General features: G+C 39.3%; 1 protein-coding gene across 3 annotated transcripts in view; it reads right to left on the reverse strand.

Moving 5' to 3' along the window:
* Positions 1–23856, reverse strand: part of ATRNL1 (attractin like 1) — a 1099511-nt gene that overhangs the window by 540451 nt on the left and 535204 nt on the right. For all 3 annotated transcript variants that reach the window (XM_084633632.1, XM_084633634.1, XM_084633633.1), the window contains exons 23-25: positions 12678–12772; positions 10398–10476; positions 8935–9092 (exon numbers count right to left, since the gene is read on the reverse strand). In XM_084633632.1, the coding sequence (XP_084489758.1) occupies positions 8935–9092; positions 10398–10476; positions 12678–12772 (332 nt within the window). The remainder of the gene's footprint in view (positions 1–8934; positions 9093–10397; positions 10477–12677; positions 12773–23856) is intronic.

The raw sequence follows: 23856 nt of genomic DNA on the forward strand, positions 1-23856 counted from the left end.
GTCGTTACCTGCTCCTACAAACCCTGCCATTTTTCACTTTGAAACTTTTTTTTTTTTTGGCCTTCACTCCCCCAGGACCAAATCCCAGCTCCTGTCTCTAAAGGCAGTCCGTTAACTCTGTTTTTGACTCTACACCCTGTTGTGCCAAATTGTCTTTAACCACCCCTAAATAATTTACAACCCTTCAGCAGCCCTTGCTGAACCAGCACCAAACTTGAAAGATTACTGGCAGCTTCCCATAATGCTGCCCTTACTTCAAACCTCTCAAACAGACTGAAGTGCCTCCTTTCCCTGGAAGGCATCCAGTTCCCATGGGCAGGGACTGTCTTCCACTACCCATATACCAAGGAGAGTGGGCTCCTCAGCCACCCCCGTCCCTCTGGGTCCCCTAACACTGCCTCCATTTCCTTTTTAATCTCATCCCAAGTTGACCCCTGCACCTGGTAGGGGCCCTGGTTCTTCCTTATCCATTTATCCAAAAAATCCATTACCCTGGTTTGCCAGAATCCGCAACTACCATCACAAGAGTTCACCATACCCCCTCTAAGCAGCTGTGTAGACTGTTGGGGAGGGAGACTTACAGGCTGCCACTCACCCGTCTGAAGCGATGCATATGAAACACGGCATCAAGATGTTTGAGGGGCTTATCCCTTCACCCTCCCATTCCCCGGTCCTTTTCGCATGAACAGAGAGCAGCAATACCCGAAGTCCAAAGGTGCAAACAGTTTGATGTTTATTGGGGTGAACTTTCAGCAAGCAATGATTCCAATTTCCTTCCTCAGTGTCCCCCTTCCCAGCTTTGACGCCACAGAGCCTTGCCTGTGTCCCTGTTCCCATTCCATGTTCCCATTCTCCCCCTTAGCAAAACATGATTCCAATTCCGATCAGATTATCTCAGTTTATCATGGAAATGAACACATTGGCTGTAGAGTTGGAAGATTAATCCCCTACCTTTGAGAAAAACAAATACTGATCAGATGATAAGGAGTTCGCCCCAGCTCTCTCAGAACAAAAGAAAGAAAGATGTAGATTAGGTCCCAAGAACAGAGTGGAAAAAAAGAAAGAGAATGCCTCTCTTCTACTCAAAGGCATTTTTTTTCTTAAGAAAAAGAAATCATCAAAGTCCACATGCCAGAGTCTCCCCCACCACACTTATGACAACTGAGAAAAGTTACTACAGACATAGAGCTACTTCTGTAACTTCTGCTGACTGTCTAGTGCTTGGTTGTTGAGAACTGAAGGGCCCAAGAATTGAACATAATGATAGACAGGAGGCAGTGAGCTATCTTTCTCCTCAGTGGCTCTATAATATTCTTCCACGGAATAAATCTATTTCTTTTGCGCTTCACTGCAGTCCAAACCCTCACTTTTAAATAACTCAGACTGCATTGGAGCCACTATCTGTGACCTTCCTGGGCGTGCATGGCTCAGCAGGCCATGTATAGTTTGTGCTGACAAAGCTCTTCATCTTTGAAGGGTTTATATTTTTTTTAATGTATGACCAGGCTTCTGCACACTGTCGTCTGCAGAAAAGTTTATTTCTCCCCTTTGCATGGTGTAGAAGAAAGGCAATTGCTTTATTTTCCCATATTGACAGAAGCCCAGAACAAGTAAAAGCTTTCTTTGAGCAATATTTCCTACTAAATTCTAAATGCTGTAACTACAATTTTCTTAATTAACTAGATAAGGGAAATGGAAATTATAGAAGAAAAGCTCAACATCCGGTTACAAAACATCAGAGACAGAGTATTTTCAAATATAAGTTATCTACATCTCTCTATTGTGTAATACAACTACACATGGACAGTGCCTTGGTCTGTTTGGAGAAAAAAAGCTATACAACTGGCACATCAGTTACTGGAGTTCTTATCTTGGACATTCAATTTATACGGAGATTAAAACTGTGCATCAGTGAAGACTAATTATCTCTTAATTAGGTATTTTGGTCCTTTTTTAAACCATCAGCTAAACTGTTTGTAGTGCTTTTGCTCACTGAGAAATAACAGTTGTCTCAACTCTTTCAAAATTTACAGATATTCTTGATAGCCATATTAAACCTGCTGGCAGGGGAAAGTGGGGACTCGAAGAAAGAAGCATGTGAGCACCAGTAATGAAATACACACTTACTGGAGGAGTTTAGCAGTTGACACCACATTGTTAGTACCCATGCACTAATTCATTTTAACTCAAATTTCAAAAGCACCATCGTTATATATAGCAAAGAAATAAAGGTGTTATCTAATCATCAGACAACAGCTGGATAATGCCATCAAATTCTAGCAATGCTTCTGGATATTCTCAAGTTTAATCTACTATTGATGTGAAAGTTATTTCTGAAAATTTTATATTGGATATGTTCATATCATGAATATTTTATATGAACAGCACACAGCGTTATCATCTGTTACTGTCATAACTGGCATTGTAACTAAAATGAAATAAATTACTCCTACTACTATAAAGAGTTAAATTGCCCAATTTTAGGTTTCAGGTTTCAGACTATATTTAAATGTATCAGAAAGAAAAAGATAATCATCATCATAATTATGATAACACTCAACATTTAAACAGTAGTTTCCATCTCCATTAAACTAATCACATTAATCTAATCTATTAATCAAAATTTAAAAAGATGTATTTTAATAACACATCTATAAAATATACATTTTCAATAATGATATAGAATGTGAAATGTAGTAGAAAATTTACTGTTGTGCAATTTAAGGCCCTAGTCCTGCAAGGCGTTCCACACAGGCAAATCCTTACCCAGGTTCTGGAGTCCCATTGATTTCAGTGCACGTATCATATTGTGTCTATCCCCCAGGGTTCTTTTTCTTCTAGCAATGATTATTGGCAAGATTCGCCGGAACATAGTTCACTTATGAATTTTAAAAAAATTAAAAACTAATCTATCTTTACAATCTGTTTCCATATATCTGTTTTTACTAGATATAAATATGATATGTTCATAAAATATACATCTGGATTTTTGCTTTTTGTTTGTTTAAAACAAGCCAAATGTTTTTAGTATGCCAACTGCAAGAAGGGAATTAGCTGATAATTCAGTGGAATCATCAAGATGTGTGCACAACATAAATGAATAATTTTGTAATTTTATTATTGTAACCCCTATGCTTACTAAACCCACTTCCTTCCCCCACCTGGTTTTTATTCTCATTCATGACACACCTAAAATTATTTTTTAAGTTCCTTGTGGCACAAATGATGACTTATTTGTTCTTCAAGGGGCCACAACACTTTTGGACATCATAACAATAATCATAACTTGTTATTTCAAGAATTATAACGACTTCACACACAGCCATATGCATTTATTAGGCAGCCTCTCTGAAAACCAGTAAGGTACTTAGAAATTGAACCTTTTGCTGTAAATCACAGTTATCAAACTGATGTATGCAACCATTGCTGGGAAAAGGTTCTCTACAGGCACTGGTATATTTATATATATACACACACATTTGCAAGTGAAAATTCCATCCAATGACCTTTGCAAAATTCTAAAAAGATTTACAATACAAAGGCTTATGTTTTCATTTTAATTAAGTAATTGAATTTGTGGTACATCATGAACAAAAGATTGTTTTAACTCCTCATGACAGTTACTGATAACTTCTATTCCTCAGAGCTTTTACATCAGTATTTGTCAGTCAAGAATGTTAAATATTTAAAATTAACTCCAAAACAAAGAATGCTAAAATAATTAAATATGCTATACCGAGTAAATTTTTTTTATGAGGACAAATGTGCTTCTTGACTTTTATTAAGCTACTTCTTCAGTTGCAAGGTTCAGTCTATTAACATGGGAAATAAAACCTTCTGAGCTCTGAAACAGGAACCAGCGTCATCAAAAGAGTGCTGATTTTCTCTCTTTTTAAAACATAACACCACAGAAATCTGTGATGTGAAGTAGTCCTGAGTGTTTAAAGCACTCTACAGCATCCTTAGTTCCCTCTACTACATGCAAATAAAATAAAAAACACATCTATAACTAGATTCATTCCTTTTTGCTGTTTTTGAAACTAATACAGGATGCCAAGATTTTTTTTCAACTTAGAAGCATTAATACAGGAAAAGAACCAAATAACATACCAGTAAAACTTTCAACAAGTTTCCTTTGAATGATTAAATTAATTCTTTACAATACACTGGAGCATTCTAACTTCATTTTAACAGCATGTCTAACTTCACTGTAAGAGTAATTGCTCAGTGAAACACTGTTGTGGAAACATAACTGAGTGGGCTATTTTTCTTAGAAAATAATTAATAACTAAGCATATTTCAAAATTACATACAGTTCCTTTAGGAAGGATTTGCACACAGGAAAGGGGGATCTAATAATGATGACTTCAGGTAACATTTTCATTATGAAGTGTAGCACTTTGCCAGCTGGGGAGCACTGCCCCGCCAAATACAGCCCATATACTTGGGATCCTTTTATTTACTTTAGGGAGTGTGCTGATAGCTGGTAGGAAGGTCTGTTGTTCAGTGAAGCCTTTATTCCGGCTTTTTCCTGAGTACTTGCATCTGAATGAACTATTCCTGGACTCAGACCAAGACCCTTCCAGCTAAACACTGACCACTGGGTAATTGGTGTTTTTATCCTCAAATGATGATCAGATTGAGTATGGGGTCACAGGATAGAGACCACACGACTTGCCCCATGTTGGCATTATGATATACATGGCAGCACATAATCCTTTGGAATTGGGACTGCCACCACAACGCTGGCATTCATTATGGGTCCCTGATGGGGGGAATTCTAGCTCTTGAGGCACAGGTCCAGCTGGTGTCCCTAATTGCTTCCACAATGGATGTGGAGAAGTGCAGGTAATTCTGACAGAGCAGATTGCTGCCTTCTGATTAGTTGCTCTCAGGGATCTAAGTTACTGCCTACCCTTAAGAATAAAGGAGGAATGGACTCACTGAATGGACAACCGACCAGTGTTTTATGAACATTTGTTCTGGGTTACATATATTTTTGTTACATTGCAGGCAGTGAATGATACCACTTCATACCGGCTTCCAACTAGACATGGAGCCATTAATCACTACCTGTTGAGCCCGATGATCTAACCAGCTTTCTATCCACCTTATAGTCCATTCTTCCAGGCCATAATTCTTTAACTTGCTGGCAAGAATACTTTGGAGACTTATCAAAAGCTTTGCTAAAGTCAAGGAATAGCACGCCCGCTGCTTTCCCCTCATCCACAGAGCCAGTTATCTCATCATAGAATGCAATTAGGTTAGTCAGGCCTGACTTGCCCTTGGTGAATCGATGTTGACTGTTCCTGATTATTTTCCTCTCCTCTAAGTGCTTCAAAGTTGATTCCTTGAAGACCTGCTCCATGATTTTTCCAGGGACTGAGGTGAGGCTGACTGGCCTGTAGTTCCTCAGATCCTCCTCCTTCCATTTTTTAAAGATGGGCACTACATTAGCCTTTTTCCAGTCATCCGGGACCTCCCCCAATCACCATGAGTTTTCAAAGATAATGGCCAACGGATCTGCAATCACATCCACCAACTCCTTTAGCACTCTCGGATGCAACGCATCCGGCCCCATGGACTTGTGCTCGTCCAGCTTTTCTAAATAGTCCTCAACCACTTCTTTCTCCACAGAGGGCTGGTCACCTCCTCCCCATACTGTGCTGCCCAGTGCAGTAGTCTGGGAGCTGACTTTGTTCGTGAAGATGAAGGCAAAAAAAGCATTGAGTACATTAACTTTTTCCACATCCTCTGTCACTAGGTTGCCTCTCCCATTCATTAAGGGGCCTCACTTTCCTTGACCTTTTTCTTGTTGCTAACATACTTGTAGAAACCCTTCTTGTTACTCTTAACAACCCTTGCTCACTGCAACTCCAAGTCTGATTTGGCCTTCCTGATTTCACTCCTGCATGCCTGAGCAATATTTTTATACTCCTCCCTGGTCATTTGTCCAATATTCCACTTCTTGTAAGCTTCTTTTTTGTGTTTAAGATCAGCAAGGATTTCACTGTTATGCCAAGCTGGTCGCCTGCCATATTTACTCTTCTTTCTACACATCAGGATGGCTTGTCCCTGTAACCTCAATAAGGATTCTTTAAAATACAGCCAGGTCTCCTGGACTCCTTTCCCATTCATGTTATTCTCCCAGGGGATCCTGCCCATCTGTTCTCTGAGAGAGTTAAAGTCTGCTTTTCTGAAGTCCGTATTCTGCTGCTCTCCTTTCTTCCTTGTGTCAGGATCCTGAACTTGACCATTTCATGGTCACTGCCTCCCAGGTTCCCATCTTTTGCTTCCCCTACTAATTCTTCCCAGTTTGTGAGCAGCAGGTCAAGAAGAGCTCTGCCCCTAATTGGTTCCTCCAGCATTTGCACCAGGAAATTGTCCCCTACCCTTTCCAAAAACTTCCTGGATTGTCTATGCACTGCTATATTGCTCTCCCAGCAGATATCGGGGTGATTGAAGTCCCCCATGAGAACCAGGTGATCTAGTAACTTCTGTTAGTTGCCTGAAGAAAGCCTCATCCACCTCCTCTCCCTGGTCTGGTGGTCTATAGCAGACTCCCACCATGACGTCATCCTTGTTGCTCACACTTCTAAACTTAATCCAGAGACTCTCAGGTTTTTCTGCAGTTTCACACTTTGCAATGCTGAAGTCAGCTGTGACATTAGAAAATAGGAAACTTGTCAAAGCAATGACTGATAAATACTTTGCACTGAGTACAGGTAGGGAGTACTTTCATGGCGCATCAACACTTGGAATGTAGTATTCAAAACGAGATATGGAAAAAATATGGGGAGGTACCAAGGACAAAGCTGGCACAAACAAGTGTATTAAACTATAAGTGATGTGTAAAGAGTTTTATTACTTGTAAAATCATGCCAGAAATATTAGTAGCTGAAATGCATATCTTTGAAGCACACCTTCCATAAAAGGTAAACACACTAAGAGAATTTACTTTCCAGAAGGTGGGTATGTAAGTCTGCTTTTTGTAGTATACTACTTTGTCTTTAGACAATAAATTTGGCTATGTTTGGTTATTTGGTCTCTTGAACAAACTGTGAGTGTAGTCAATACTCTAAAGCGTATTCCAATTCCAGAAGCAGAGAAGTCGTAATTGGAGTCCCACATAAATTTCAGTTTACAGTGTGGCTAGTTCTGCTAAGGTGCTCAGCACTGTACTGGGGCAGCAGCTAGTAGGGAGGATGGTATCTTTGCCACAGATGAAAGTAGAGGTGATTTAGCCAGCCTCGGGACACTACTCATAACTGTGAAAGTTTTCGCAAACAAGAAAGGGAGTGCTGTGCACAGGTAGATAAATCCGTACATGAATGGTGGATACTGAAGTTGCCAGTGTCAAGAGGCTTGGTGTTGAGGGATCAGTACTGGGTGACACCTGAAGGTTGACTCAACTAGTTCAGAGGCACAATGACCAGTGCCTGAGAAGACGCCGGACAGGCCCATTTTAGGCCTTAAGCCCTTTATAAGAGAGGCAGGATAAGGGGATCTCTGCCTTTTCTTGTTAGGCCTGCAGAGGGTGACCTAAGTCTGCCCCTCAGCAGAATAGTGCTCCTTCCGTCCAAGAGGAATAGGAACCTTGCATTACCAACATTAAGCAACATCACTGCATCACACAATGGGCAGATTTTAAATCCAGGAGACTTTGGCTCTGACATAAGGGCTGGACATGTTACTGGGAAAGTCACAATAGAGAAATTAAGAAACTATTGTTTTTTGTTTTTTATAATAAAGGGAATAAAGACTAAACTATGACTCACCAACACTAAACATCTCAACAACTATTTATAGTACAAAGGGTTAGTCGCACAGTGAGCAAGAGAGACAGACTGACACCTAGGGCACAAGTGCAGCTTCAACAAACACTGCTGCCCTCCCCCGCCCCCAAAATAGCTTGGGTACATGGCACCCATGCGCCCCAAGAGTGGAAAATATATGGACAAGCACTCAGAGAAGGAGAGAGAGTTTCAGGGTAACTTATTCACTCTGAGAGCATCCTGAGCTACGGTGGTTTACGCAGACTCTTGATTGTTAATGCATGGGGAGGGGGGAATTCTAACATGTTATCAGTCTGCAGTGGTACTTAAAAATAGGATCTCGCTCACTGGGCAAGACACTACATTCATTTATAAGTCAAGTGGTGGTCATGCTTGATATGACCATGTCAGCAATTCCAGAAGTTTCTAGCAAAACACCACAAAATAGTATAACAACTACGGAAGAATCCTACACCTTACAGAGGAACAAATTGTGAGAGATACTCAGTGCCATCAATTCCTACTAATATCACTAGAAATTCAGGGTATTAAATACCTCGCTGGCTTAAGTCCCAAAAGAGAAAATGAATTCTAACTGAATACACCTTTACCAAATGTTATATATCTCTCTCACCAACAGAAGTTTATCCATTAAAAGATACTACCTCACCCACCTTGTCTCGCTAATATCCTGAGACCAGCACAGCTACAACAACGCTGTATACAAGCTGTCACACTATAGTACAGCACACACATTAAACCTTTAACCAATTAAAATTCAATTAGTAAGAAAGCTAATGGTTTACAAAAACCTAATCAGAACATATATTATTGTTATGCACTAATTTTTACCTTGAGGGTACAACTGAGGATTAAAAATCTCATTCATTTTGAACAAACATTTGTAAACAAAATAGCCCTCAATACAAATGTCATAATTAATGGAACATAAACAAACAGGAGTAAGTCATTAGTCACTTGGAGGTACTCCAGTTTGCAGAAAGACTAAATATATACAACAAAACATACTCTGGAGAATATATTATCTACATAAGAATCATTTCTGCAGTCTCAGTAGCAATGGAAATATTCATTTAAGTAACAAAACAAAACCTCTCAATCACCTGGAGTAGTAAATGGCTTAATATTTACAACTAACCTGTATTTTGATTGGCCAGGAAAAATTGCTGACATACACATAGAAAGTGATGTTTGGGTTACTCCGAAAGTTGAATTTTTCACAAGAAAAGCTATCTGTAAATTCCTTGATATTAGTCTTGGAAACAACAGGTATCTCTTCTCCAGATATTGTTCCTGCTAAAAATACAAAGAAATATTAAATTATCATGAAAGGGGCCAAAGTAAGTTTGCTCAGGCAACTGCAATTTAACTTTACTTCAGAGTGCTTGACATTGCAACCTTAACATTCTTTTATCATTTTTTTCTGTTTATTATACATTAAACACACAAGTATATGACACACATGTATACACACACACAGAAAATTCACTCATACGCCCATGCCAATTTCAAAAGATTATGAATGATTCATAAAATTGATGGAAGATGTACTTTGATATGAGTTTTATAGCAAGCTTATCCCAGTTAACTACACAGCTAATACGGTTTCCTCTAGTAATTTACATCCCATTTCAATAAAAATTCATAGGTTACTAAAGTGTGGAAAGTGAATTTGTCTACATTTTAAAATATTGCTATAGTGTTTCAACTGCTCTTAGAAACATGAATAATAAACCAGATAACCATATATCATTTATTGTAAACCATAAGGCTTCTCACCAATTCTGTTTGATCAGGGCATTGCTGACTTAGTGAAGTAAAAAAGATGATCATGGAAAAAAATAGAATTTGCTAGCAAGGATATGTGAAAACAAAGCTTTCAAGACCTCCCATAAAACACTGTTAGATGCAACTAAGTGCAAAAATTCTCAAGAATATGTAAGTTCTTAAACCATCTTTAAAGGCCTAGTTTTATTCTTTTTTTTAAAATGTACATTTTAAGTTGTAAGCATTGTGCTTCTCCTTGGATATATTTTCAGAAAGTCAACAGAACCAATTCATGGAAACTTCCTAAATAAAGCTTTTCTTCCTCTTTATTAAAGCAAAAGGCATAATGGGGTTCAAAGTTGGGAAAAAAACCAGATAAGCAGCTCCTTTTATCAGCATTCACAGATGAATTTTATTGTTTGATATCAATGTTAAGGTTAATAATTAAATTTTTAGCTTGAACACTGAAACAACGAAATTAAAATCTCAGTCTCCCCAGTAGTTTAGGAAGTAATTTATCTTAATTAAAATCACAGCATTTCATAACACTGCCATTTAAAAAAATTAAATAGAGTACAAGCTTTTGCTACCAAAGAAATTTTAATTGAATAGAAGAGAAAGTTAACATATTAATGAAGCTTTGTTCAGATTACAAATTAGTATATGAATTTTAAGTATTACTAATACTAGCATAATGATAATAGAAAAATAATACATTTTATAAAATTTTATTACTGAAATTAGCAACAAAGAGGACAATTATGTTAAAATAGCTTAAACGAACAGTTCTTGAGACATACAGGACAAAGACATCATGCCAAAATGCTTCCTTACCTGTAGAACCAATAGACCATGTAATATTGAGGTTAAAGTTGTTTGATGCATTAATTGATATATCCAAATTTTTGTTTGACTAAATATAAAGAAAAGGTAACATTAAAATTAACAAAATATAACAGAAATGTACTGCCTAATGCACTGAATGTACCTCTATTGTACATAATTAAACGTATTAATTCTCCCCCTTTTTCACATATCTACTATAGACTGCAAACATTGGGCCCAGTGAAGTCAAGAGCAAAACTTCCATTGGCAGGACATGACCCTGAGATACAACTTTCACCAATGATCTAAATCAAGAAACACTATTTTTTGAAAACTAAAAAACTCAGCCTATATATGAATAAAAATATTCATAAAAATTACTTGTCCTGCTAATAAAAATTTGTTCAGTAAAGGATATTCTAACATATTTAATCCAGTCTATACTTAAATGATCCCAGTTAGTGGGTTTCCACCACTTTCTTTGGTAGACTATATATACTGTAGTAACCTTCACTTTTAGAAAATATTTTCTGACTCTCACACTCAACTAACATTGAGATAAAATTGCTCAGATTAATTTCCTGGGAATATAATCACCACAAATCAAGGAAATCACCCTTTAAACTAAACTAACACCAAAACACATTCACAGAATATCAGGTCCACCATAAACTTCATTTAATTTCCAATATACAACCACCCAAAATGTATACATACAGTTCTTTTAAATCAGAGTCAAACATACAAGCTTCACTGTAACTACAGGCTCACAGCCTGGCGGGGCCTCAATCTCTAGCTAAGATTGATGCCCATAGGGTATTAGGGCCATTCGCTCATTCACTTTGAAATTTTGTTTTGACTCAGAAAATTTCTGAACAGTCTCTGCTGCCCTTTACACAGTTTTTTATTATTTATTTATTTAGGATTATTTTTGTGCCACTTTCCCATCATCATAAATTGAGACTGAAAATCCTGAGAAATAGGAAAACAGTAGGAAAATATGTCCCCAGTACTACAGAGAAGCTATGTCTACACTGCCCTGTAGTTTGGGCTACAGGGGTGTGAACAGCAGTGCACACCAAAGAGCTGTGCTGTAACTCCCCCACGTGGACACTGTGGGCACGAACTAAAAGGTTTGTAGTGTAGTCCTCTTCAAGCAGGACTGCATTAATGCAAAGTAGGAACCTTTTAGTTTACACCCACAGTATTTACATGGGAGAGTTACAGCTCAGCACCTGGGTGCACTCTTCTGTTCACACTCAAGTATTCTGAACTGTAGGGCAGTGTAGATGAGCCCTAAGTGGCAAATGAGATGAGACACCTTAAACACAAAACCTTCTTAATATATAATCTATGTGCTGCACCATCATAATTATCCTCTGCTGAAATTCTCCGTTTTAGGTCATGAGGGCACACACATTAAAATATAACTCAATTTTATACAAATCTAGGGATGGGTATTTTGCAACAAAAAATTAGCTACTGGTACAATCTTCCCCAACATATCTGCCACTCTCTTTCCCTATCTCCTAGAGCCCCTGACCTTCTTCATCCTAATTCTGAGAAATATCCTGACCAGATCAGGCCAGAGGGAGCCACCAGATGCCAAAACCACCTCAACCAGTTCCAGAAGCATCCCAAATACTACCTAGGATATGAGGCTTTGTCACAGCTTCCCCTCCAGCTTTCCCATGCACCCTTTGTGTGCTCTTTTCCTTCCCTACCTTATTTCTTCTCTTCCTAGCTCTCTTTTTCTAAGAAAAGTCTGGCTTAGTCAGCCAAGACTGTGTATTTTGCAACAACAACGTAAGCCTGTAACCAGAAAAGTAGCTAAAAGCAATGTCCTAAACAGCCCAAGGCTGATACACATTTGCCATGTTTTGGCGTGGCTGATCAGACCATATGCTATGCCTGAGTTGCAGTGAGGTTGCAAGAGGACAACAGAGAACAACAATGCAAACCTATTTGTTTCGATTGCTCCTCTAAAATGACAGAAATATAATTTCACAAGTTATATGAGTGTTTCAGAAAGCTGCAATATCAAAAATATGGAGACTGAATTTAGAGATATTTATCTCAAGTACACCTACTTTTCAGAAAGTTAAAGAAGCTTAAAGATGGGTCTTGCATAGAAGTCAAAGTCAGTCTACTGATGTCAACAAGTTTTGGATTATCCCTAGATACTGACAGGTGCTTGGCAGAGCTAAAATCACCATCAAATCCAATGGAAAAGTTGATATCCTTGGTTGGAAGAAAATTACATTAGAGTTGATTAATTACATCTCTCACCTGTTCAGGGTTTGCTATAAAGTTTATGGCAGTGAAGTGGCGATCATCTTCTTGTAGTAAGCTGAAGGTAAACTGGTAGTCAATCAAAAGGCTGTCTGTGGGCAAAACAGATTGTAAAAAAACAACCAAGTAGGATTCTGGTGCACATATATTTTAAAAAATATTAAAAACTTCCTGTCGTACCTGAACATTTACTATTACTTTTACTTCAAATATATGGAGAATGGTAAAGGTCAGAAAGTCATTTGGCATTTCAATGTTTATGTATTTGTCACCAAACAATCTGTCGGTGCAGTCAGAAAGTATGAACTCAAGCAAAATAGTATGAACTCAAGCAAAACTTGAGAAATAAGAATTAGCATAAAGATTCAAGAGTTTTTTTTCACTGAATTGTAAATTGTACTATTACCAAGATAGTCATGCCTCCTGAATTAGTACTTTTTTCAAAAGGTCCTTTAAAATATAGTAGGAGCATTGTCAGTTTCCAGATTTTTACACTGAAAAATGGTTTAAATTTTTGTTAAAAATGCACTTAAATGTTTTAGGTTTATTGTAATACTTGCATGGATTTTACAATATTCTACAACTGAATTATATAGATGTTACAATTACTAAGCTTCACAGTACCGAAAAATAAAATAACTGTCTCTACAGTAAAGGCACACACAGATATGGTGCTGTAGTTACACTGCTAAAAATAAAGTGGTACACTGGAATTTTAACACCAATAGTCCACCATACCAGTATACCCATTGCGGAACTGCTGCAGTTTTATGGTGAAATCTTGGCTCCATTGAAACAAACGGGAGTTTGGTCATTTATTTCAATAAAGATTTCCTCTATAATATCCTTCATATCAACAGTAAATTTTAGCACCGGGTCTCATCCTACCAAAGGAAAGAAAGGGAATGGAGGTCGTTTAGTAGTTCCTTTTTATACCACTTTCAGGCAACAATACCCAACAATGATTTTTGGTGTCCTCTAATCATGAAATTCTGTTAGCCACTAATGCCTACAGAGCCTCATCTTACATATATAAAACCTATGCCCCTCTGAACAAAACTAACTAGGAGTCCTTGTGGCACCTTAGAGAATAACAAATTTATTTGGGCGTAAGCTTTCGTGGGTTAGAACCTACTTCATCAGATGCATGGACTGAAAATATAGGAGCAGGTATAAATACATGAATGGATGGGAGTTGCTTTACCAAGTGTGTGGTCAGGCTAATGAGATAAATCAATTAACAGCAGGATACCAAGGGAGGAAAAATAACTTTTGAAGTAGTAAGAGAGTGGCCCATTACAGACAGTTGACAAGAAGGTGTGAGTAACAGTAGGGAGAAATTAATATTGGGGAAATTAAGTTTAGGGTTTGTAATGATCCAACCACACCCAGTCTCTATTCAGGCCTAATCTAATGGTATCCAGTTTGCAAATTAATTCCAGTTCCGCAGCTTTATATTAGTGTCTGTTTTTGAAGTTTTTTTGTTGAAGAATTGCCACTTTTAGTTCTGTTATTGAGTGACCAAAGAGATTGAAGTGTTCTCTTACTGGTTTTTGAATGTTGTAATTCCTGATGTCAGATTTGTGCCCATTTATTCTTTTGTGTAGAGACTGTCCGGTTTGGCCAATGTACATGGCAGAGGCGCATTGCTGGCACATAATGGCATATATCACATTGGTAGATGTGCAAGAGAATGAGCCCTTGACAGTGTGGCTGATGTGGTTAGGTCCTATGTTGGTGTCCCTTGAATAGATATGTGGACATAGGTGGAACCGGGGGTTGTTGCAGGGTTTGGTTCCTGGGTTGATTTTTTTGTTGTGTGGTGTGTAGTTGCTGGTGAGTATTTTCTGTCTGTAAGCGAGGACTGGCCTGTCTCCCAAGGTCTGTGAGAGTGAGGGATCATCCTTCAGGATAGGTTGTAGATCCTTGATGATGCACAGGAGAGGTTTTAGTTGGGGGCTGTAGGAGACGGCTAGTGGCGTTCTGTTACTTTCTTTGTTAGGCCTGTCTTGTAGTAGGTGACTTCTCGGTACCCTTCTGGCTCTGTCAATCTGTTTCTTCACTTCAGCAGGTGGGTACTGCAGTTTTAAGAATGTTTGATAGAGATTCTGTAGGTGTTTGTTTCTGTCTGAGGGATTGGAGCAAATGCGGTTGCATCTTAGAGCTTGGCTGTAGACAATGGATCGTGTGGTGTGTCCTGGATGGAAGCTGGAGGCATGTAGGTAAGTACAGCGGTCAGTAGGTTTCCGGTATAGGGTGGTGTTTGTGTGACCATCGCTTATTAGCACTGTAGTGCCTAGGAAGTGGACCTCTTTTGTGGACTGATCCAGGCTGAGGTTGATGGTAGGGTGGAAATTGTTGAAATCTTGGTGGAATTCCTCAAGGTCCTCCTTCCTATGGGTCCAGATGATGCAGATGTCATCAATGTAGCACAAGCAGAATAGGGCTGTAAGGGGACAAGAGCTGAGGAAGCGTTGTTCTAAGTCAGCCATAAAAATGCTGGCATATTCAGAGTATCAGAGTGTGAACCAACCGCCATACTGCTCAGTAACACATTTATACTCAAAGAATGATTCCAAGCAAAACAGCGTTCACCATGGGTATGAGTTCCAATCATATTATGACAGGTTTCAGAGTGGTAGCCATGTTAGTCTGCATCAGCAAAAAGAATGGGGAGTACTTGTGGCACCTTAGAGGCTAACAAATTTATTTGAGCATAAGCTTTCATGGGCTAAAACCCACTTCATTGGATGCATGCAGTGGAAAATACAGTAGGAAGATATATATATACATATATATACACTACACACACACAGAGAGAACATGAAAAAATGGGTGTTGCCATACACACTAATGAGAGTGATCAATTAAGGTGAGTTATTATCAGGAGAAAAAAAACCTTTTGTCGTGATAATAAGGATGGCCCATTTCCAACAGCTGACAAGAAGGTTGAGTAACGGTGGTGGTGGTGGGGGAGGTGGAATAAGCATGAGGAAACAGTTTACTTTGTGTAATGACCTATCCACTCCCAGTCTTTATTCAAGCCTAATTTAACAGTGTCCAGTTTGCAAATTAATTCCAATTCAGCAGCCTCTCGTTGGAGTCACACTATCAGCCACACTCTCAGAGGCTCATTCACCTGCACATCTACCAATGTGATATATGCCATCATGTGCCAGTAATGCCCCTCTGCCGTGTACATTGGCCAAACTGGACAGTCTCTACATAAAAGAATAAATGGACACAAATCAGATGTCAAGAATTATAACATTCAAAAACCAGTTGGGGAACACTTCAATCTCCCTGGTCACTAAAAGTCGCAATATTACAACAACAAAACTTCAAAAACAGACTCCAACGAAAAAAGAAAAGGAGCACTTGTGGCACCTTAGAGACTAACAAATTTATTTGAGCATAAGCTTTCGTGAGCTACAACTCACTTCATCGGATGCATCCAGTGGAAAATAAAGTGGGGAGATTTTATATACACAGAGAACATGAAACAATGGGTGTTACCATACACACTGTAACAAGAGTGATCTGGTAAGGTTAGCTATTACCAGCAGGAGAGTGGGGGAAACTTTTAGTTTTAGGGTAGTGATAATCAAGGTGGGCCATTTCCAGCAGTTGACAAGAATGTGTGAGAACCAGTAGGGGGGGAAATAAACAAGGGGAAATAGTTTTACTTTGTGTAATCACACATCCACTCCCAGTCTTTATTCATTTATTTATTTATTTGTCCAACAAGAGACTGCTGAATTGGAATTAATTTGCAAACTGGACACCATTAAATTACGCTTGACTAAAGACTGGGAGTGGATGGGTCATTACAGAAAGTAAAACTATTTCCCCATGCTTATTCCCCCCCCACTACTGTTACTCACACCTTCTTGTCCACTGTTGGAAATGGTCCATCCTGATTATCACTACAAAAGGTTTTTTTCTCCTGCTGATAATAATTCACCTTAATTGATCACTCTCGTTATAGAGTGTATGGCAACATCCATTTTTTCATGTTCTCTGTGTATATATATCTTCCTACTGTATTTTCCACTGCATGAATGCGATGAAGTGGGTTTTAGCCCACGAAAGCTTATGCTCAAATAAATTTGTTAGTCTCTAAGGTGCCACAAGTACTCCTAGTCATATTATGGGATTCAGACCTGTTGTATGAATTACTTTAAACAAAGAGAAATTACATTAATTTAAATTACATACAATATTTATCGACACTGATTCCTTGAGATGAGAATTAATATGTACTTATATCAAGTAATTTACCCCAGCGAGGATCTGGCTCCATATACTTTTGTTTCTGTTGCAAGTATGTATCAAACCAATTATGATTTCAGCAATCGTAACCTTTACTTTTCATGCGCCTTTTTTGTGTTTATAAGAGACATGATCACAAGAACAAATTAATTTAATTAGGGGGAAAAGCCTGCATTGATCCCAATTATATGGAAGGTAAGAATCTTCCAGTGTAACTTTCTGCAGCATGGGGAAGAGAGTGAAAATGCTGATAGTAAAGCACTCGAACAGCATATACAATCACCACCACTCTACCACCTGTAGTTCAACACCAACTAAAAGGCACTCTTACACTGCTTTATCTGACTGGCCTGCATCTCATTCAAACAATGGTTATTTCCAAGGACTGGTAAACTTTAGGATGAATAAGTTGGCTTCTAGATATCACAGCCCAGCTGAACAAACAATGCTGTTACTTGGCTAAATCCTCTCCACGTTTATAGAAAAGGAGCATGAACTAATAATCAGACTGCTCATCACATCTATAAGGCTATATAACAAAGAAATAAGTTTCCCAATGAAATATGCAAAATTATAGCATTATGTTCTTTTATTAGGTTCCAACAGATAATTTCAAATTTGCTGGAAGTGAATGATTTCTTATTTTTTTTCTCTTTTACTAAGTAAAAAGGATGACTTCTGTGTGTGAATATATTATCATTGCTTATATTTGTGTGTTTTTATTGAGATGTTTAAATGTTATATTGTATTATTTTGTATTCTTAAAGATGAAATAATATAAAAGTGAAAGAAAATAATATTTTTTAACAGGACCATGAGTTTCACTTCTGTCCGAGACACACTTTCCCCCAGCCAAATTTAATTCCCAGCACGTTTTTCATTCACAAAGTGTTAATTAGCTATAATGATTTTTTAAAAAGACTAGGCTGTTAAGAGAAAAATCTATGCAATGTGCAAGACATTTAACTGTGGAACAAATTTTAACGAAGAGTGTGAGACACAAAAATCAATGTTCTATTCTATTTTTTAGGAAAAAACCTTTGAATTTTTAGATATTTTACATAAAATGGCCAATTTGTATTTTATTTATTGTTACACTTTCAACAGTTTAAAAGTTCTAGAAATCTGATGCAACATAGACAGTCTTCTATCAATTTTAAACTGTATCTGTGAAATCTTCATTTTGTATCTGTTATTCATTATTTATTTTTTTCTTTCTTCATTCTACTGTCATATTTGTTTCTGTTCTCTCACTGCACCTATTTTAAACAAATAATCTCATTGCAGTACATCGGACTTCCGCATCCATTGGAGCAGATTCTAGAACCTGAGTTTCTCACCCCAGTGAGTCCCCTAACCACCAGGCTATATAGTCAGACTCACTGGCTCTCTCTGGCCCAATAAGTATTTATACAAAGTAGAAAAGCTTCAATGGGAAGGGAAGGGAGAAGAGAGAAAGAGAGAGACCCACCCCAGAATATCCTATCTGCCTGGTTGTTGAGACACTCAGCTACAGTGTCAGAGACCCAATTTTAAATTCCCTTATCTACATGAGGTAGAGTGGAGAATTGAACCTGGGTCTCTCACATCCCAGGTGAATGCTCTTAACAGGTGAATGCTCTTAATATTATAAGGGAAGAACTGGCAGCACCACCACCACCTTCATTTTTTGAATGTTGCCTAAGTCTCTTTGTGAATCTAGCTTCCGTCTTGCCATCCAAGTTTTTTTGGCTAAAACTATTCAGCAAATGTGTGTCAAATTCGTGAAAAGTATTGGTCGGCCCAAAATAAAATTTCACCTAGCTCTAGTAATCAGTCACTTACACGATTGCTAAGCAAGGAAAAATGATACTAAGTCAGAATAGCAGCATTTTATATCCACTTTCCAGCAGTATGCATGATTGCATAAGGTGCAGGAGGCACTGGAGAATCAGGACCTTCATCTGCACCATATTAAGCAACATCACATCAGTAATTTCTATGGTCAAATACAGCTGGGGCTTACTGTTGCGGTAGCCTTTTCAAAATTTTGTTTTGAATCCTGGATTCAAAAAAACCTAGATTACTTCCTCAGTTAAGAAAGACAAAAGAACCATTAGAAACAATTCAACATGCCAGTAATGAACTCATGTGCAAGTACAATAATTAGGCAAAACAAAACAGCCATTTAATTAAATAGAAAAATACATTTTAAAGCCATACTTTAACGTCTGCATTGCTATTTATTTTTAAAGCGCTATTTCCCCTCTGACAAGTGCACATGACTCTTGATAAGGTTAATGAGAGTGTTGTGCATGCCCGAAAAGACCTATTCTTCTAGTCAAGTCTTTGTGAAATATTCCTTAACTTCATTCTTTTGGTGCTAAATTATTGTAATATCTGATGCTTCACAAACACTAATGAATTCACTGTTAACACCTTCAGACAAGGGGATGATATCCCCATTTTACAGATGGGGAACTGAGACACAGAGAGATTAAGGACAAAATTATCTAATTTTGGGTGCCCAATCTGCAATACATAGAACCTAATTTTTCCAGACTTAGTAGCATTGCATAGCATTTTATATGTTCCAAGCACAACTCCCATTGATTTCAGTTGCAGCTGAGAGTGCTCAGCACTGCTGCAAATCAGACTCTAGGGTCTCAAGTCAAGCAGCCAGAAAATAAGGAACACACAATTAGGTACCATCTCTAAAAAGTTTGGTTTAAGAACCTTGACTAGAATCACATAGGAACTTTGTGGCAAAGAGAGGGATAGAATATGATTCTCTAGGACATCATGCAACTGCCTTAACTATGAAATCTTCCTCTCTCACCCTACAATCCCCTGCCTCATTCACTACACACCTTTCTCAGCATCCGCTGTGGCCCCTCCTGCTTTACCCAACATCCCCCACAAGTACTGTGACTTCTCTGAGGTTTCTGACAAGGGGAAGATGGATATCCTGCCCCCACATCAAACTTACAATTGCCCAATCGATCTCCAGCCTGAAGCCAAGATCCCATTTGGTCGGATATAGGCCCTCTCCAAACCTGAACTTCTGTCTCTCTCCACGTGTACTTGCAGGAGAAACTTCAGAAGGGTTTCATCTGGCCATCCACATCTCCAGCAGGTGCTCCCATCTTTTTCATCGTGAAGAAAGATGACTCCTTGTGGCCATGCATGCATTGACTATTGGGCCTGAACAAGGTGACCGTACGAAACTGCTCCCCCTTATCAATGAGATCTTATACCGGCTCCATGTGGCCTGTATTTTCACAAAGTTAGATATGCATGGGGCATATAACCTGGGACACAAGGAGGAGGGAGATGAGTGAAAGACAACCTTTCATACTTGATACAGCTACTACAAATTTCTAGTCATGCCCTTCAAAGTATGCAATATGCAGAACAATATATTCGGAGATATGCTAGACCACTTTGTCATCATCTACCTTGATGATATTCTGATTTTCTCCAAAGACCTGGCTCTTCACAAACAGCATGTGTGTACTATTCTTGAAAAGCTATGCCAGAACCATTTATTTGCCAAATAGGAGAAACACAGTTGAATTCCTTGGATATATCACCTCCACTCAGAAGCTGGAAATGGACCCTCCAAAGGAGGCAGCCTTCACAGATTGGGTAGCACTGAAGCATGTCCACAGAATAGATGTTTTATTCCAGGGTTCTCTGCTTTGGCCAGCCCTCTTACAGCCTTGCTATGAAAGGGACCAAATTTTCATGGCTCCCAGAAGCACAGGCTGCCTTTGACAATCTGAAACAGAAGTTCATCACAGACCTCATCCTGATCCACCCAGACCGCACCAGACAGTTCACAGTAGAGGAAGATGCTTCAAACTTCATACTGGGGCAGTCCTTTCCTAACATGCTACTCCTAATGGTCGGCTTCACCCATGTGCCTTTTACAAAAGAAAACTCATTTCTGCTGAGGTAAACTATGATGATGTTCTGGACAAGGAATTGCTAGCTATCAAAGCAGATGCTGAAGAATGGTGCCATCTTCTGGTGGGTGCTAGATTCCCAGTCCAAGTTCTGATCATTCATAAAAATTCACAATACTTAAAAACGGTCAAGCACCTGAACCAGCAGCAGGAACGCTAGTCCCTCTTCTTTATGCAATTTGAGTTTGTGGTCACCTATGGGCTGGGAACAAGGAACAGGAAGGCAGATGTGTTGTCATGAAAGCACGAGTGCTACAAACCCAGTGAGGAGACTACATCCACAATACGCAAGCCTCAAACTTCATTTCCTACACCATAGCCTCTGAACTGTTATCCTCCATCCACATTCAGTTGCCTATCAATCCCTTGCTATCCAAACCTTTCAAGCCTTGGACCACGACCAGGACCAGACCTCTATAGGCTTCATATTCCAAGACGGGATCTTATACCATGAAGGACATATCTATGTGCCTGAAGGGGCCACTTGCTTTGAGTCCTACAACTCTGCCGGATGCTTCCCTAGCAGGCCACATCAGTCGTTCCAAGATCCAACACCTGGTTTCCAGAAACTTTTGGTAGATGGCTGTATGCACCTCTGTTGCATCCTATGTGGAGTCCTGTGACCATTGTGCCTGGAACAAGACCCCTCTGTTAAAGACCACTGGTAGGCCCTCACCTACTCTACCTCAGTATTTGGCCATTGTTTCCATGGATTTTTTGTAGAATTACTGCCTTCTCAAGGCCTTGACCACTTAACTAAAATGGTGCATTTTGTTCCATGTCAAGCACTTCCCTTTGCTCAGGAGACAGCCCACCAGTTTGTGAGCAATATCTTCCACATCCACCGTTTGCCTATGGGAGTGGTGTCTGACTAAGGATCCCAGTTTATTTCCTACTTCTGGTGAGAATTTCTATGCCACCTGAGTATTGAGACCTTGGCCTCAATAGCCTATCACCGCAGCACCAATGGGCAGATGGAGTGGATCATTCAGGTCCTCAAGCAATACTATATTTCATCCTGAATTATCATCAAGATGATTGGATGTCCCTGATCCCTCATGTAGAGTTTGCATACAACAATGCCATACATGCCTTCACCAAGCAGACTCCCTTCTTTGCTAACTACGGCTTCTAGCTTTGTGCTCATCCAAAGATCTCTGCTGAATCCTCAATGCCTGCTGTTACCAAACTCAGAACCTGCATCCGGCAGGCACACCAAGAAGTCCAGAGGCAGTCAGAAGTCACGAAGGCTACCTACAAATGGTACACCAACTGGTCCCACCTTCCAACACCTGGTTTTGGAGCACAGGATAAGATCTGATTGTCCACACAGAACCAGTGATCAACTCACCCCTTTGCAAAGCTGGACCATAATTACCTGGGGCCCTTCCAGATCACAAAACAGATTATCCCAGTTACCTTCAAGTACCAGACTTTCTAAAGATTCACCCCATCTTCCATGCCTCACTTTTAAAATCATTGTGACAGGATCCCCAGCGTACAACCTGAAACTGGGGTACCACTGTGCCCCCTTAACTCTCCAGCCTGGTCTGTATCTCACAATGCTTTGCTAGTGACAAGCAGCAAACCACTCCAGGCACTGTTATCACATCACAACAGCATGTGGAGCCTCATACCCAGCTAAATTGCATGAATACTCCCTGAGCTACTCAAGAATCACACAGAAAAAGGCACCAGCAAATCTCCCCAGCCTTAAATCCCAGAACTGTACCATCCTGCCCTGGTAAGAAACCTGACCAGTGTAAGTTTATTACCTTTTCTGCCCCTCCCTCAATGTGGAGAGGACACACACTAGCCTTTGTAATCTGAGCTGAGATTTCCCAAGCACTTCAAGCAAAATATGCTGTTTTAGGTAAAACATAAATCACATTTATTAACTACAGAAAGATAGATTTTAAGTGGTTGGCACAAAAGGTCAGAGACAGTTACCAAAGAAAATAAAAGGCAAGTGTGTAGTCTAAATCTTAAACTTTATTATGCTAGGCAATACTTGGGTCAAGCAGTTTTTTCTCACACCACTGGGTGTTGCAGGTAGGTCATAGTTCTTAATACATAGGCTTCCACTTTAAGCCTGGGACCAGACTCCTCAGCTTAAGTCTTTGTCTTCTTGTTGCTACCAGCATAGAAGGGGGAGGAGAAAGGCAAAAGCATGAAGCCATTTGTCCCCTATTTTATATCCTCAGTTCATGTGCCTGGAAAACACTAGCTCAGATATGTTCTGGTGGGCTTTGCTGAGTCACAGAATTGAGAAATCCCCCATTGTGTGATGCTTGTGCAACCCCCTTAAAGTATTGTAAATACCTTGTTTACAACTCCCCTGCTGATTAATGGTTGCTTAATACCCCCTAGGAATGGATCACCACCTAGCACTATAGACTATCAAACTTACAACATATTTCAGTAACAACCATATAGCACAATCTCATACCTTCATACACACTAATTATATACATATTTGGACAGAACAATGGGTTTCAGCAGATCATGACCTTTCATATGATATCTTACATGGCATGCTTTATATGAAATATATCAATTACATGATGGGTTAATATGGGGGTTCCTGGAAGCATCTATCAAGAACCCTTTCCTACACCATACTTCTCCTCCTCCTCCACCTATAACCATTCCGGGCCAAGAAGAATAAGTGGTTCAGCAGATTTTAGACTCTTGTCAGGTCTGGGGAAACTACAATATCAAACTGACTGGGACAAGTATGGCCAGATGAGTGTTCATGGGAACCCACAGACTACCTCCATGCCCTGGACCTCCTGCAAGTCTTCTATAACGCTTACCCTGAGAAACCAGGTTCCAAGACCCCCTAGACAACGCTCTTGAAGGGGTGAGGAGTACTGTGAGGAAACAGGACCTGCAGCATAGCTAGTGTCCAGGCAGCCTCATCAGTACAGCTGGTCTGTAGCAGGCTGCCTGAGTAG

This window comes from Lepidochelys olivacea, assembly GCF_965140295.1.
Source record: "Lepidochelys olivacea isolate rLepOli2 genome assembly, chromosome: 7".
Classification (NCBI taxonomy): domain Eukaryota; kingdom Metazoa; phylum Chordata; order Testudines; family Cheloniidae; genus Lepidochelys; species Lepidochelys olivacea.